General features: G+C 46.5%; 1 protein-coding gene across 4 annotated transcripts in view; it reads left to right on the top strand.

The window, feature by feature from the left end:
* The window catches only part of LOC122217936 (core histone macro-H2A.1), a 79,751-nt gene that overhangs the window by 49,698 nt on the left and 12,706 nt on the right, over positions 1-17,347 (top strand). Inside the window, exons 5-6 of one of the 4 annotated variants that reach the window (XM_042935674.1) lie at positions 4,283-4,393; positions 14,169-14,259. In XM_042935674.1, the coding sequence (XP_042791608.1) occupies positions 4,283-4,393; positions 14,169-14,259 (202 nt within the window). Of the gene's footprint in view, positions 1-4,282; positions 4,394-12,304; positions 12,405-14,168; positions 14,260-17,347 lie in introns of all 4 variants that reach the window. The other 3 variants (XM_042935681.1, XM_042935657.1, XM_042935664.1) reach the window with 3 other exon arrangements.

Genomic DNA, 17,347 nt, shown 5'->3' with positions numbered 1-17,347 from the left:
TGAAGCAGGCTCCAGGCTCTGAGCTGTCAGCACAGAGCCTGATGCGGGGCTGGAACCCACAAACCGCGAGATCATGACCTATGCTTAAGTAGGACGCTCAACGGACTGAGCAACCCAGGTGCCCTGATCAGTCTTGTGTTTATCCATTTAGCCTCCCTGTCTTTTGGTTGGAAAGTTTAGTTCAAAAGAAATTATTGACAGGTATGTACTTGTTGCCATTATGTTGTTTTCTGGCTATTTTGTAGTTCTTCTGTTCCTTTCTACCTCTCTTGCTCTCTGCCTTTGTGATTTGATGATTGCTTTTAGTGGTATAGATTTATCTTTTGTGCATTTACTGTAGTGTTTTGCTTTGTGTTTATCATGGACACACAGGTTTATAGAACAACCTATAACAGTTTATTTTAAGCTAATAACATAAGTTTGAACACATTCTCAAACTCTACATTTTTACCCTCTCAACATTTTATGTTATTGATGTCACACTTTATGTGTTTTAATCTTGTGCATCCCTTAACTAATTATCGCAGTTATTTTTACTACTCTTGTGTCTTAACATTCATATTAGCTTTCTAAGCAGTTAATTCTCTACCTTTAGTATAGATTTACCTTTACTAGTGAGAGTTCTGCTCTCATTTATTTTCCTATTACTAATAGCACTCCTTTCTTTTCAGCTTAAAGAAGTCCTTTTAAAAACATTTCTTATAAGGCTAGTTTAGTGGTGATGAACTCCTTTAGCTTTTGCTTGTCTGGAGACTTATTTCTCTATTTCAAAGGACACCTTGGCCAGGTAGAGTATTCTTGGTTGGAAGTTGTTTTAATTTTCAGTACTTGGAATATATTTTGTTTCACCCTTCTGGCCTACAAATTTCTGCTGAAAATCTGATAGTCGGATGGGGGTTCCCTTGTATGAAAACAACAAGTTGTTTTTCTCTTGCCACTTAGAAGATTCTCTCCTTGTCAAAAATCTTTAACTTGTGACATTTTAATTATAATGTGTCTTGGTGTGGGTCTCTTTGGGTTCATAGTTTTTGGAGCTCTGTGGGCTTCCTGTCAGGATTTTCTTCTTTTTTTATGGCTGAATATTTCAGTATATATATACCACAGTTCTTTACCCATTCGTCTCTCTGTGGACACTTAGATTGTGTCTGTGTGTTGCCTGTTATAAATGATGCTGCTGTGATCAGGGGGTATGGTTCTCTCTTTGAGACAGGATTTTTGTTTCCTTTGGTTTTATTCCCAGAAGTGGAATTGCTGGATCATATGGTAGTTCTACTTGTAATTTTTTGAGGAAGCTTCCTATCGTTTTCCCCTAGTGGTTGTCCCAGTGTACAGCATGGGCAACAGCCTTCATGGTGGAGGCCCTGAGCAAATGAATCATTGCTGAAAGCCACCAGGATTAATTATCACAGGCTAAGCCTCACAATTTGGCTTCATAGGCAGCTGCTGACTTATACCCGGGTCCCAGAGAAGCCATCACAGCCCCTTCTAGTAAAACCAGCTCCCTTTCTTGGATACCTGAAATTCTGAAAGTTAAGGCTTTCTCACCTCTAAAAGTCCAAGTATTTGGGGGCATAAGCACTAAATCCTTATCTACTTATCAACTGTACCCCATTCCCAAGTGTTTACTGAGGACCCCCTGCGTGCACTGCACTCTCTGGGTAGAGCAGTGGTTCTCAAAGGTTTTTGCTTGTCTACATCCTAAAACAATTTTGAAGATCTTTGTATCTCACACATTTAAATTTTGACAGCTAAACTTTTCATAATAAATTTAAATATCTGTGAAGTGTATAATTTTTGGTATGCAAAACACTGTTTCATCACTCATTTACATGTATCCAAAGAAATTGAAATACAACGTTGATTTGGAGTACCATCATTTAAAAACATACAGACAAGCTCTTTTTTAACAGGCAGCAAATTTACATTAATTTTCTCCTTGAACCCGTATTTCCCTTTCACTTGTCCCACAATATTTTATCCTAATGTCAAACATTTTATGCTGCTGGTATTTTCTTGATGTTCAGAACAAAAATAGTGTGTATACATTTAAATTTACTTGGAAAAAATTTCTTGTGATCATAAATCCACTAAATGCTGTGGATTCTACAGGATTGGATCATTGTCACATTTATTAACACACAGTTGATCACACCAATACTGTGCAAATTTAATAAATATTAAGGAAAATATTCCCTCAACTGTATTTTTTTTTTTCCCGTAACCGTGTCTTATAATGGGATAGATGGAGATCGTTTTTATAATTCACTCAGGTTCCTAGGACAGTTACTTATAAAATGAAACAGGGTTCAGCATCCTATATTTGGATATTTATAGGTGTAAGTACTTGGAATGTCTTACGCACAGAAAGTAGTTGAATGGGAATGGAAAGCATTTCGGGGCACAGCAATATCACTCAATCCTCCGAACTCTTGAGTTATGTGGCAGCAGTCACATAGTAATCTGTCATCAATTTCTTTTAGTATGTTTTACTTCACAATTGTTTTAGATGGACAGAAAAGTTACAGAGAAAGTCCAGAATGTTCCTGAATGCCCCTCACCAGTTTCCCCATTGTAACATCTTCCATAACCCCGGTACATTTGTCCCAACTAAGAAACTGGCACTGTTAACTCCATCAGTCTGTTCTTTAATGATCTCTCATCTGTTAAGTCATTTTGGTATTTCTCCCGTTTTGTTGAAAGCACAGAATTAGAAACATCTGAGTAGTGAAAGGATTTGTCACCCAGCCTTTCCCTTTCTTGTTTCCTGGAAAGTGTATTAAAAATAGGCTTACTAAGACTTACCACGTAACTGTGGGTTATACCTTTTTCACTGCTGGTCTATCATTTGTCCAGTCTGGCATACTGGAAGAATTAGGAAAGCCATAATAGTGATCATTTTATCATATCTTTGCTAATACCCTGTTTCTTGATAAAATAATTCTTCTCTTATTTATATCAAAACCTTGGAGCTTCGGATTTAGGTCATTTCGTTTATGGAAAATGTTCGAGGTTGGCCATAGAACTTAAATGTCAAAGCATTCCTTCTTGTTAAAGTGTTGAGTAAAACTAGCCCTTATTTTTTCAATGCAAGCAAAAATGTTAATATGTTAATGAATTTGAATCCCTAAGTTGGCATGTGGACAGGGTCTGTGGTCCAGAGCCTTCCTTCATAAATGCATGGTCATCTGGGATACCTTTCATCCCCTGTTTTCTTGGTTTCCTCACACTGGAGCATCTCTCAAGAGTGATGTCCTTTTTGATCGTACTTGGGAGGGGAAAAGGTGAAGTATCTAAACACAAATTGACATTGTTCCCGCTATCCTCAGTGTATGATACATGTGAATGCAGAACATCCCCAAATGAGCCAGAATACCCATTTCTCTTATAATCCTCATGCTTAACAGAAATGCATGAAAGACTGGTAAAGTCCTGTATCCCTTTTCCCTCCCTGGGGGTATGCCAGGCTACTAGTCACTGTGGGAAGCAGGACAAGGGTGGTGGTGCAGGGAGTTCTGACATGAGACCTCTATCACTTGTGCAGATCAGTTAGGGTAGATCACTTTCAGGAAAAAGTACATGAGAAAGTTGAGGATCTGGAAATGAATTAAACCTCTCTGGACAACAGACCTTGCAAGTCCCTTAGGAACCCCAGGGTATACATATCTGAGTCGGGTTGGGGCTGGAAGGAGGCCCATGAGATGCTGATATCCATGCCCTCTATGAGGATGGGGAGTCCCCAGGGGCAGCGGGACTCAGCAACAGCCACCATAGGGATCCTTCTCCAAGGCTGGTTTTCATGAAGGACAGTTGGGAGTGTCTTACCTACCGGGCTGGAAGAGGTTGCAGGATTATGGTTCTTGGTCTGATTTTTGCTCTTTGAGAACTAGTGACCAGGAACAGATTGCTTTTTCCCTTCCAACTTGAATAGTGTGCAGACATCGAGAAAGCAAAGACCCTTAAGTAAGAGATACTTAATTGGCCTAAACTTATAAAAATAGTTGTTCTCGATTATCATTCTACAGTAGAGTTTTGCCTTTAAGTAGCTGTGTGTTTACATGACAAAGTGATGCAAATACAGCTAACTGTCCTCATAGAACTCCCAGACTTCACAGTGAGCCTGCAGCTCCCAAGCTGAGACAGGCCCCAAACTGGTTGTGTTTTAGTTTCCTGTTTTCTGCAGTATTAAGGGGAGGGCCTGTGAGCTTCCTCCCCATTAGAAAAGCCCAGATTCCTTTGGTCTCTGCCTGTATGGGCCTCATAGTGACTCTTGTATTTGTGCAAGAAGAAGCAGGGCGAAGTCAGCAAGGCAGCCAGCGCCGACAGCACCACCGAGGGAACGCCGGCCGATGGCTTCACAGTACTCTCCACCAAGAGCCTCTTCCTCGGCCAGAAGGTAGGCAGATGTGCGGCCTCAGTCTGCTCGCGGCCCTGGGACAGACGGGTGGAGGCCACCTCTGTTGCAGGAAGGCCTGGGGATTCCCGGAGGCCACTCCTGGCCGTGTGGGTGTGGAAGGAGGAGTGGGTAGCCTCACGGGGGGCTGCGGCAGGAGCAGTGGGGGAGAGTGGCAGGTGGGAAGAAGAGGTAGTGGTAAAGAAGCGGGAAAGCCGCTCCCGTGGTGGTGGGGGGCTCGGGACAACCCCGGGGTTAGTCTGCAGAAGAAGCTACTAATGTGGGATACACTGGTCATCATGTAGCCCCCGGCCAGCAAAACTGCCCCAAGTCAAAGCTGGGTCTTGGAAAAGGAAAGGTCTAGTAGGCAGCGCACAGGCTTGGGTGGGCACTGAAGTCAGAGCCTCTGCTCCGGGGGCGGGATCGTTTTTAGACGTCCTTAGGTAATGGGTGCACTGAGCCACCTCTGGACTCCTCAAGCCAATCTTTTGTTTGTTTTAATCGTGGGCAATGTATTTTCAGCCATCCCAGTGATGCAGCTTTGCCAGGACGCCATGGTTTTGTAAAAGATGATTCACTTTTGTTGAAAATAAAAATGATGCAAAGGCTTTTAAGACCTGAGAGTGAGAGTTAATTAATAATGCTCTATTAACACCAAAAACAAACAAAACAAAACAAAAAACAAAAACAAAAAAAAAAACAAACGGGGGGTGGAGAGAGAGGGAATTACACTTCTCTTAATGTTTCAGTCCTACGTGAGAAACAATTAAAGGCATGAAAGAATTTGACCTTCATGTAAACTGCGTTGTGGCTAACAACTTGGTTCTGAAGCTGCATCATTTTTACAACCTCACTGTCAATTTTCTTTTGCATCTCAGTGACACAGCCCTCCTGCTCCTGCATTGCAAGCGCTCCTTCCCCTCTTCCCCCCTTCCTGTCACTAATTGCACTCAGGCTCTCATGATGCAATTCCTGTGGTGGACCTTGTGTTCCAGCAAATAACCATTGCAGCTGACATTTTATAACCATTATCTGTATTTTGTACGCATTTTTCAAAGGGAAAAATAAGCAGCGCTTGTCATCTTAAGGTCTGGGGCTTTCAGAGTTTTCGTTTAAAAGATTTTTGTTTTTATTTGTTTAAAAGTTTCAACTCAGCAGTGAAGGCAACCACCTGGGTCTACTTTCACACCCTTTAACATGTCCTCTGGGTAATACGTGGAACGTTAACGCGAAGCGCCTTCCCACTTGCTTTGGTTTGAACTCGAGTGTGAACACCCTGCTCTTGAGGGGTAGCTCCAGTGTCTTTAGGTCCCTGTTGCAGACCGTCAGCCAGGCCTGGAAGCCGATTCCGCAGGTAGAACAGTTCAGGCCCTCCTGCTGTCCCCCACCGTCTCTCACGCTTTCTCCCATCCCACCCTTGGGTGCCCTGCCCCTGGCCTCTCCCTTCCCTGTGGTGGTCTTGCTGTCTCCTGCTGACTACCCCACAGCCAGCCTCACACCCCCTTACTGGACGAACTCCAGTACCCTCAGAATAGCCGCACTCAGCCACACAGGTATCCATGTACAAATGGATGCCCTTCTAGATCTCGGGGTCAGGGTCTTGTCTGGGTTCTGCTGCATGTGAGCCCTGGAAGGGAGCTGGCAAAGGCCGCAGACACCTTGCTAGTTCCTCTGCAGCCACGCAGTGCCTTCTTCCCCACCATGTGGGGTCTCAGGACCAGGTGCCACAGGCCTAACAGTACAAGAGAGTACAAATCGGCAAACACTGTACCCCATTCAGGATTGGGAAGAGGGGAGACCAAAAAGCTATAGGGAAGTACTGACACTCCATAATAACCTACAGATGTGTCATCTAATGTTGTTTAAGAAACAGAGGAAAATGGGAGAAGTAGACTTGGCAAAGAAACTAATATGCCTGTCTGAGGTCTTGACTTCTGTTTGGTTGAGCTGAACCCCGTGTAAAGTGGTCAGCTGTCAGAGAGGCAGCTGCATGCAGACCCAGACAGACCACCCACCTTCTTTGCCACATCCCACAGTTAAGTGTCAGTGGGGAGAACAAACACCGAGCTACCGCGAGGCTGCCCTCCGCGTCAAATGTGCTTCCAGGTTAATGACCCAAAACTCACACATCCAGGGCAAGGTACCCCCAAATCCAGCACCACACATGCCCTTTAGCAGGGTAAACTCGATCTCCCCAACTGTGGCATCACAGAATAAGGGAACACCTCAAGTCAGCCTGGGTGCCAGCATCGGAAACTAGTGTGCCAGCAACCCTTTCTGGAACGCTGGGCCCTGAGGTGTGAGGTAGAGCACGTATTTATGGTCGGGAGCGTTATTTTGCAAGCAGTACTTTCTGGTCCTTTATTGGCTATTACTGTGGGGTGAAAGTCATGGCTTAATAATGCAAGAGGGGCAAGAGTCCTAAAACTGATGAGAATTTTCACACAAAGCGCATTTTAAAATGTTACTACCGACCTTAGTTCGTTTTTGTTTTTTTATTCAAGCTAGTTAACGTAGAGTATAGTCCTGGCTCCTGGAGTAGAACCCAGTGATTCATCTCTTCCATATGACACCCAGTGCTCATCCTGAAATGTCCCCTCCTTCATGCCCATCACCCATTTAGCCCATTCCCCCACCCACCCCTTCCCTTCCAACAGCCCTCAGTTCTCTGTATTCAAGAGTCTACGGACGTTAGTTGTGAGTTGGATTTTAGGCAGTGTCCTAAGAAGGGTACCTGAAGATGAAGACCGTATCGTACCCTTTGTCCCACGAGTCCTGTTTTCCCATCTTTGACCATGAAAGCCATGCTTGAATGCTGCAAGCAGGAGAAGGTAGAGAAAGGTAATACTGCGCCCTGCACAGCCCTGCAAGGCCTGGTTGCTAAGCTACTCACAGAAGCTGGCCCAGGGCTCAGGAGCCTGGGGTCTAATTATCATTGACGATGGTGTATTTCAGGTTCTCAAGTCTCAGGAGTGATCGTCCTCATTACTCTGCTTTTATCCAGCATTCACTGTTGAATTGTTTTCAAAAAGAAGACAGTGCTGTGAATCTGAATCTACCGAATGTTTTTGCTTTGTGCTTCAACAGAGATTCACAGCTTCCTTCCAGAGATTGAAAAACCTGATGGGTTTTTTTTATTTCCAAAAAATTCTTCCAATGTGTATTTCTATAAATCTGTGTCAGTGGTAGTAACTGATTGGGGCTTCCTTGGTCAGCAGTAGGGAAGGCAGCGTAAGGAGAGTGTGAGTGAGTCTCCAAGCCTCCCAACTGTCAGGATCGGAGCCGCAGCCCCGTTGGCCACTAAAGGCATGGGGCAGGGTACTTTGGGTTTTCTGCCTCACAGAGACACCCGGTTCCCAGAGGCTGGAATACTATAAGGAGAGGGGGCAGTTGAGACGGCAGTGAGGAGAAAAGGGCTGATGCCGTCTTTCTACCCCTACAGCTGACAATGGGCCTCTCACAGGCCATGAAGGGTGCTGGCTCCGGGCTTCTAGGCCTCCAGTGGTGCTCACATGTGTCCTTTGTGTGGCAGGTCTAGCCTGAAACCTGCCAGATGATACCACCAGACCTGAGATCTTCAGGAGAATTAAAGCTGGAGATCTGGGGATGTGTGCAGGCAGGGCATCAGAGCACCGTTAAAGAAAACCCCTTGATCCCAGAGGCAGGGCAGGATGGGGCCACAGAGAAGACACAGTTCTCCATGAGAGGCTTAGAAACAGTGCCCTCTCCCTTGGCCTTGGTTGAAGTGGACTTTGGTGACAGGAAGAGAGTTGCATTGTATATGGCCAGCACAAGGAAATAAGACTGGTCAGTCTTTTCCCTTCCTTGTCCATTGTGAAGGCATTGTCAAAGAGATGTCAAAATTTAATAATTCCAGGCTAGATTAAACATGTCCTTCAGATACTGTTTATCAATTACTTTTGTTTCCTAAAATGGAATTTTTGATAAGTAAAAAAAAAAAAAAAAAAAATAGGATTCCTCTAGCCAAATAGGTCATGTCACGGCACAGTCCACAGATCTGTCTAGTAGTTCCAAGCCACTGGCTCCTTCCCTATCATTGGCAGGCCTCCTTCTGACCTGCCCTAAGTGGTGGGGGCCACAGCCTGCCTTCCAGAAAGGCCAGGTTGGCCCTGAGCCACTTGAGGTCCATTGCAGACCAAGGGCCCGGTTTCTGAGCTCTGGCATTTCCATTAGCCCTGCTTTAAGAGAAGAGAGATGTGCATTTCACCTCAGAGTTGTGGGGTTGTTTGACATTCAATTCCAGCTCTGTTTGTGTGCCTGTAGCAGCCGGAGCACTGTCTTGGGTCTCTTGTGGCACTCAGGGTTAAGAGACAACCCAGTCTCTGCCTTCTGGGAGCTTCTCCTAATGAGTTCACTTGTGAGTAGAGAACAAGGACTAATGTGGACATAACCACTGGAGGGAATATGGGGGTACTACAGACCGAGAGACCGGATGTGGTAAACCCAGCTAAGATTAGGGTAGTCAGGGCCCAGAGATGGAAGGGTCTCACGGGACACTTAGCTAGGTCCCCTTCTTCCACCTCCACAGCCAAGTAGGACCCCCTCCTGCTCTCTAACTGGCAGTGCCCTTTCGTCACTCTCTACGGTGGCCAGCAATCTTCAGATGTTTTAAACTCCCCGTGCTGTCATTCAGAACTTATTTTTCCTTTTTTTTTGTTTTTTTAAGACTTTTATTTATGTATTTTTTTAATGTTTATTTTTGAGAGAGAGAGAAAGCATGAGCAGGGAAGGGGCAGAGAAAGAAGGAGACACAGAATCTGAAGCAGGCTGTAGACTCTGTGGTGTCAGCACAGAGCTCAACATGGGGCTCAAACTCATGAACTGCAAGATCATGACCTGAGCCAAAGTCTGAGGCTCTGACTGAGCCACCCAGGTGCCCCCAAAACTTATTTTCCCATCATTCCCAATGATAAGACAAAGAAGTAGAGACCTTATTCAAATTTCGAAATCCTTAGTCCCGCCTCCCAGAGAATCAAACTAAATACGAGAATTTTCGCAGTTATCCAGAAATCTTATTTCCCAGCCCACAGGTCCCCCTGCTCTGCCCTGTACTTCATAGAGCCATGTGGCTCCTGGGGGAAGGGGGTTGGGACTTGGCAGGACTGGCCATCTTTCCCGGCCCCACCAGGCCTATTTGTATGTACCCACTGGACAACAGGATCCTTGCAAGACATTTGCACACGTGGCCTGTTTGTATCCCATGCTCATGGGCTTTCTCCTCCTGTTCAGGGGAGCTTTGGCCTTTGTTCTTGATCATTTCACTGTTGGCTTCTGTCTACTGGCCTGCCCGCCCAAGCCAATCTGGTTACCCAGGTGTCTTTCCAAAGTGCCTCTAGCCATGTGGCCTCTCTCCTCGCACCCATGTCTCTCCCAGACACACACAAGGCTCCCCCCACCCCAAACACATGCTATATAGTCCAGAGGTGGTTTTTTAAAGTACCTCTATATATTTAATAGCAGAATGGTTCTGCGGCTCAGCCCCTCACCCTGAAGATTTGTACTAAGCCTGGTACACCGCGGAATATAGTCGGAAAAGCAAGACTCAGATGTAAGGGAGAGTGAGAGTACTTGGTTGGCTGGGAATTCTCTGTTGCAGGGGCCGCGGCTCGGTGCGGTGCTTCAGAAAGCAGGCTGCCTCTGTCAGAAAGGAAGGTGCAGAGAGTGAATAGGGAGTTCTCCAAGGAATTTGCACTGTCTGCGACCATTCCCTCGCTTCAGCACTGCCATGAAGCCCCCAGAACCCACCCCCCACACACAGTTTGTCCAGAGAGCCCATCCCACAGGCAAAAGGGGGCTTCTCCCCAGGCAGAGTCAGAGACCATGTTCTGGGGTCTTCTCTGCTAGCCAAATCAAAGCCCATGGAAAACAGCTGATTTTCCAATGAGGCATCTCCAAGTATAAGTTCAGAAGCATCTACACCATTGGAAAAAAAATAGCGTGAATTTTAGGGATCTGAACATGTCTTTTTTTAAAACAACAAGAAAGGAAACTCCTAGGTATCCTAAAAGTGTACTTATCTATACCACACCAAGTAGTGTTGCTTTCCCGGTTTTCTCCTTTCCCTTCTTCCCTCAATAACCTGCTACTACTTTACAGTATAGGGTCTTGGGGTGTTTGTTTTAGGAGGAAGAGCAGGGAAGATTCACTTAATTTGAGTTGCTATAAACACTGTTTGCTTGAAGTGAGATGCAATACTTATATGATAATCAAACCCTTCACCTTGTCCTGAATCCCGACTCCTCACTTGCCTTCCTCGAGCCCCCCTAGTCTTGCCCATGCACACCCCTTCTCCCTCAGCACAGCATTTAGCACCCTCGCCCTGGTACTGGTCTCTTGTATGCCTCTGTTCTGCAGTGCTGAGTGCTCTGCTGTGTGAGGTCACCCCCCCACCCCCCACCCCCCACCCCCCTGTGGGCTTCTTCCAGGTTCGGGGATATTGGTGGCCCCTGAACCACCTGCAGTGCTGGAAACCATATCCCAGAAAGTCCTGGTGCAGAAAACTTGTTCCTCTTCCACCTTCCAGCCCCAACTAGAAGTGGGACCCTGCTGAGCCTTTCCCCAGTCCTATGACCAGATTTCTTTCCAGAAGTGCTTTCTCACAAAGAATGACTTAGTTTCAGCGGGTCTTTTTTGAGAATCTCCTGTCTACTTCTGGGAATCAGAAATGCGGGTTTATATTTCTGGTGCTTATAGGGTGTCAGGTTTTTTGTTTGGTTTTGTTTTCAACAAAACACTTGGCCTCAGAAATTCAGTGCATTGGAGCTTAGTTGCCAAGAGCCTCCCTGCCAAGTGGCTGCACACGGCCCTGTCCTCCAAGTGCGTGCCTGGACAAAGGCTCCTGTCCTGCTGGGCCCTGCGGCTGCAGGCAGCTCTTCCAGCGTGGATCACAGTGGGTCCCAGGCACCAGCTCCTCTGAGGGCTGCTTAGGCATTGCTCTTGGCTGCAGCTGTTAGGAATTCATGTCACTGAAGGATAAGCGTCTTAGTGAGCTAGCACTTTGCTGCAGGCACTTGGACGTAAGAACAGCAGGGGAAAGGGTAGGACCCAGGACCGTAGTCCTGGGCCAGCTAATTCCACTTGTCCTTCTGACAGGCATATCTAGAACTCAGGGCTTCTCTCATCCTGATGCTTGCTATAGCAATGGAATACCTGTGGGAAGGGAGGACATTCATTGGCTCTTCAAAGAGAGCCAGTTGGTTTCCATGCTCATGAAACTCGAGGAAAATCCTCGACCCAGTGGGCCTCCACAAGGTGAAACATTTTAAGAGACACACGGTCTTGCCAGAGAACTGCTGGTTCTCTTCCTGGCTTTCACCAGAACTTCAGGATTAGAGGTTTCTAAGCAACAGACCATCTTGCTCCTTGCTACCTCCGAGCAGGGCAGGGGAGCCAGCCAGCCTGTAGTCAGGGTGATGGGGACAACTTTAAAGACCCATGGCCAGTTAGAGGAGAATGGCAGAGCTACTAGGGCTTTCCCACACCAGCTGGGACTTCTGTACCATCCCAGGGCTCAAAGAAGAGGTCACATACACCGTTCCCACCTCGGCAATGAGTACCCCGATGCTGGGTCCTGATAGCTGCTGTACTTTTTTCCTTCAAAGGGAAGTGGATCCATCAGTCCACATGGCTTATGCCTCCCTTTGGCCCCAAGCATCACCCAGCAGGTTCTGGAGCCTCAGCCTAGCTTGCTTCCTTTCAGCATCCCGAGCAGCCCTGGAGCCTTGTTTGAACTGGATTCATTTTAGCCAGCGACTCCCTGTCCCGCCTCCCCACCCCACCCCGTGCGCCCAGTGCCCCTGGAGTGTGCACTGCCCTTCATCTGTATCCCAAGGCTCACTTCTCTGTGACTTCCCGGCTGTCCTGTTATTTCCCACCTCATGCTTTTCTTTTCAGCTGAACCTTATTCACAGTGAAATCAGTAATTTAGCCGGCTTTGAGGTGGAGGCCATAATCAATCCTACCAATGCTGACATTGACCTTAAAGATGACCTAGGTAATTGGGGATGGGGTTTGGCACCGCCAGCTGTCAGATGAAAAGTTATGGAACCCAGAATTTAGGCTCTTCATCGTCTCAAACTTCAGATGGTCAAGCCAAATTTCCAAATCCCAGTTGAACATTTGAAGGAAATCCTCAATGTTTACTCCAAGCCATTTCAAATGGAAATGATCCGATAATGTTTCATTGAGTGCAATTGGCTATTTTCCCCTTGATTGTAAATGTATTGCTATCTAAATTCTCTTCCATAATGATCATACTGACTGCTGGTTACTTGGGAGGGATTTTTTAAAAATGTGTTTGTTTTTTTTTAGAACTGAAAAATCTCAGGTTACTACAAAATGATAGTTTCTCCATTTAAGCCCTAATTAGAAACGACAAAGCTTAAAAGCACTTGAAAAGGGAGAAAATTAAACTGCATCAGTATATCATTAAGTTGTCTTTAATTCACCAGTAAATTGGTTTCCCCTAAATTTACCACTTACTGTCACTTCCTCAATTTTTTCTACAACTGAAAACAGTATATGACTGCATGCCAGCTTCATGAATTATTTGATTAGGGGATGGTATTAAACAGAAGGGCAACATCTCTTTCTGGGTGAGCTCCTACAGAGGACAACTCTGCCTCAGAGCCACGGTGTCTCCCTGGTTGGGGGCAAGCTGAGAGGGATCCCTCAGTATCCCATTCTGTGGCTTGATCTTTGCCCGGAGAACTGTCAGCTCAGGGGCTCAATGAAGGCTCCTGACCTCTCAGCCTTGAGCCTTGACAGGGGCAGCAGACTAGCAGAGGCCCACCAAGGTAGCTTCAGGCCTGATGCCGACCCAGGTTTGTTTTATAAACCTTTACCCCCGACCTTTGGCTACCTTTGTAAGGTGGCAGATTCGTTTACTGGCACAGATGCTCATTCCAGAGCCCAGGCCCGACCCCACACCAATTGGGTGTAACAGTGGGCCGGAAACATAGGAACTGGGACTCAAGAATGCCCTGCCCGGCCTTGTTTTCGGATCACATACTCTCTTCATATGGATATTTTCTTTAAAAAAAAAAAAAAAAAAAAGCCACAGGCTAGAAAAAGCAGGGATCCTATCTATCCAAAGTGTGTTTTATGTGTAAAATACATGAAAATAAAGAGTGACTAGAGTAAATGGTAGACCTGGAAAAACATTTGTACATATTGAGCGGGAAAAAATAAAGGCAGTTCTCTATGCACACATACTGTTTTCTTGGTTTTCAAGAGCTGTCCCTTGAAGGCAGACCAAACGTTGAATGTCGTAAGACCAAAACTCCAGCTCTGAACGTTGACGGCTGCCAACAAAATGGAGAAACTCGTTGTTGTGGTTGGCCTGATAGTCCACGTTTTTTTTAAAACAGATGCCATGTTTTAGTAGCCTTCTCAGTGGGGTGCCAGTTTTATAGGCTTTTGCGAAGTGAAACGGGGCATTCGTTGTTTTGTTATTTCTTTTAATCTTTGGAAATGATCTCATGTGTGTGTTTCTCTTTTTTTGGACATGTCATTCAAATGTTTAATTTAAACATGTCACATTTGATATTCCTCCTCCTCCTCCTCCTCCTCCTCCTCTTCCTCCTCCTCCTCCTCACCCCCATCCACATGTGCGCACACTTCGTGGACTGATTGCCCCTTGGGCTCACATGTTGGAATCGACCAGGTAGGCCAGCCCCGCCATTGGGGCATTAGTAAATGTGCCTGTGCGTGGGTCTCGGTCCAACACAGTTGATATACATTTGTTTACCTGTTATAGTTGCAAGTTGTACAGGCTGACATTGCCTCGATCGACAGTGATGCTGTCGTTCACCCGACAAACACTGACTTCTACACCGGTGGTGAAGTAGGTAATGCCTAGCCGGGTGCTGCCGAGTGTGTGTGTGCATGGTCAGTCGGCCGCCGCAGACAGCTTGATCCTTTGACAGCTATGCAGGGCTGCATTCATTTCACACTTCCAGCTGTCCCCGGCCTCCCCAAGGTCGACCTTGCTAAGGTCTCCAGTCCCCGGGCTGCAGACACGAGAGGTACAGCTAGTTGGCAGCCAGGGTGCATCATGCAGCTCACAGATGGGCGCGCTTCTGGTTTGGAAACTGGTTCGGCAGCATCATTTCTGCATTTGCTTCACGAGGCACAGCTTTGTCGGAGACTGGGTTCACCCGTGATTTCAGCTGCGAAGGGGATGCAGCCAGGTCGGCTGAGTGGCCTCCAAGACCACTGATGTGACCGCTGTGGACCAGACACATAGCAATACCTAGGCACAGGTGTCAGCACCGCTCCCCCCACTTTGGCATCGGAAGCACGCTTTCCTGAAGATGGCCTCAAGGCCTCAGGTGCACTCGGGCATTTTGAGAACACTCTCCCACACTGAGGTTCTCAGACCTTTATTGCATGAAAGTTACCTCATTCTGGTGTGGGGTGCCTAGACCACTTGAGAAACTCTGCTAGACCCAGAAAGCTCCTTCCTGTTCCCTGGCAGCTGACACCCATAGTCATTTGGCTTCTGGCACTCAACATCTGAGGGTGGGGTGAGGGAGAGAGAGGGAAGGCTGGGTGCCGAGCCCTGGGGCCGCTGGCCTGCTGCATGAAAGTCAGGTAGTGCCCTGCTCTAAGAGTATGCTGTGCTGCTTACGTGATGAGGGGGCATCTGGATGGATGGCAAAAAGGCACCGCTTTGGAGCTAGGTAGAAGGAGCACAAATCCCAACCTTGCTATCTGTAGGTCATGAGAACTGGGCCAGTTACTTAACTCCCCAGTGCCTCGGTTTCTCTGTCCTATCGCAAGAGTGATAATAGTGAGAGTTAGGATAACTTAAGCAAAAGCACCTTGTTTTGTGTCTGCCTCCTGATTGGTGCTTACCGTATAGCCTTACTCTCACGTGTATCTAATGATTTTTACCATCGATGTGCTAGTCCTGAGAGTGGTGCCCTAGGTGTAGATTTGAACACCACTTTCTAAAGTGGTGCCCTTGCTATGGGCAGAAGTGAAGTCATGTTGAAGGCTGAGGCTATGGGGATTTTCATGAGCGTCCCAGACAGTGGAAGTCCAACAGCTTAGCAATCCGAGGCTGTCCAGCTCTGTTTAGTGTCATGAGCAAAGCCCGCTGTTCACAGCCCACCCTAGCCACTGGGATTTGGGCTGATTGCTCTCCTGGGCATTTTGGATCTCAGACGTGGATGGAAAAGACACACTGGACGGGAAGTTGGGATTCGCCAAGTCGTCCAGGCCAAAATGAAATCAGGCTGTAGGCAATTAAAATAAACTCCACTTTCACAAGATTTTGGAGGAGTTTAAGAGCTCCTAAGTCAGACAGCTTAAGAGAAAGATATTCTTTCTCTTTATTTCTTGACCAAATGAAAATTTGATGGGAGGGAAATAAACAGAACAGCTAAGGGCTTATCTTTCCACCAGGAGTGACTGAGGCCTGGGTTCATCCTGCCATCCAGGACTTTGGGTAAAATGGAAATTAGCACCCTTCCGGCACAAAGGGGTCTCCCCCAGGCCCAAGGAGAAGAGAAAGCTGACTTTCTTTGCTGTGGCTGTGGAAGGGGTGCGTTCAGCAGGATTAGTTGTGCTGGGACATAGAGCTGGAGGCTTTGAGATGGAGTTAGGAACCAGCCAGGTGATAGCAGGGAAAGAACCTAGTCCTTCCTAAACCATGATCAGAACTGGTGCTAATCCTTTCCCCTGTGATGTGCTTGCCCTCCCCCCACTGAGGTGCACAGAGGAGGCATGCTGAGCCTCAGTGACTTCTAAGTACCCTGGGTCCATGAGCTTGCCCGAGGTCACGCGGCCCATCACTCACGGACACTGTCACGGCTGGAAAAGAACCTCCACAGGTCCGGATGGCTTCACTGGCCGGCAGGAACCCTAAATGACTGTGCCAGAACCCAGGTCTTCCAAAGCCCACCTCAGTGCCTTTTCTCAGTGAACCAGTCCAGACTAGTACTGAACCCACCTATCTTTTACAATGCCAAAACAATGAAAAACCAGATTCATGCATGGCCTCAATTGGTTCCAGCTCCCACTTTGATGTGTGAGAGGGGAAAAGAGGAAGCTAGGACACGATCACTCTATTTCTCCCATTGGGTGTGAATTCCTGAGACCCAAGACTGCTGGAAGAAGGAATGCCAGTGCAGGAATGCTTAGCCCCGTGATTAACTCTTACCCATCACAGTTCTTTCTAACAGTGAAATAGACCACAGGCTTAGCCTGACATATGCCCAAGCCTAAATTTTCGCTTAGGCTGTTTTGAACACCAATACTTATGCCTGCTTTCTAAGCATGAAATAATGTTCTTGTTCTCATGGGAGTAACACGTGTTTATGCTTGGGGGCAAAGAAGCCAATTGCTTTATGATTAACCCTGAAGTGAAGCCTAAAAAACAAGAGTCTTACATTACTAGTGTTGACAATACAGTCGAAATGGGCCTGTTTCTTGTTACAAAGTACACGTGTGTCTACATGAACATGTGCGTACATATGTGTGTGTAGGAGTCCAGTCCTGACCGGGTGATTGCCTGCAACCTAGGGTTCAATTTTTAAGTTTGGGAAATGCATTGAGTGTATTTTAACTTGCAAATTTCACTTCTAATTAAAGCGAGATTTAATTATAAGTAAAAAAATTTTAAAGTAAACACTCTTCCTAAGATCAAACACCTTTAATTACAAATAAGCCCATTTTCTTAATTGTTTTTGCTTTAGAGAGGAGCTGGTGGTATTCCTCCAGTGCTGATCTTATTTTGCCTCCCAAATTTCTCAGTTCTCCCCAAAGAGCATATAGGGGTAGAGGATGCACACCTAAAATAGTTGTACGTAGAGCGTATTTGTTTCCCTCCTGCAAACTTGAGAATGGGTCAAGAGGGAAGGCCCGACCAGGTGTTGCGGGCAGCAGTGTTTGGGACCCAGCAGATTCAGAATTCAGAGGCGTTTTTCTCGG

This window comes from Panthera leo, chromosome A1 (genome assembly GCF_018350215.1).
Source record: "Panthera leo isolate Ple1 chromosome A1, P.leo_Ple1_pat1.1, whole genome shotgun sequence".
Lineage (NCBI taxonomy): Eukaryota > Metazoa > Chordata > Mammalia > Carnivora > Felidae > Panthera > Panthera leo.
The sequence above is the reverse complement of the archived record's forward strand: the minus strand, read 5'-3'. Positions and strand labels throughout refer to the sequence as shown.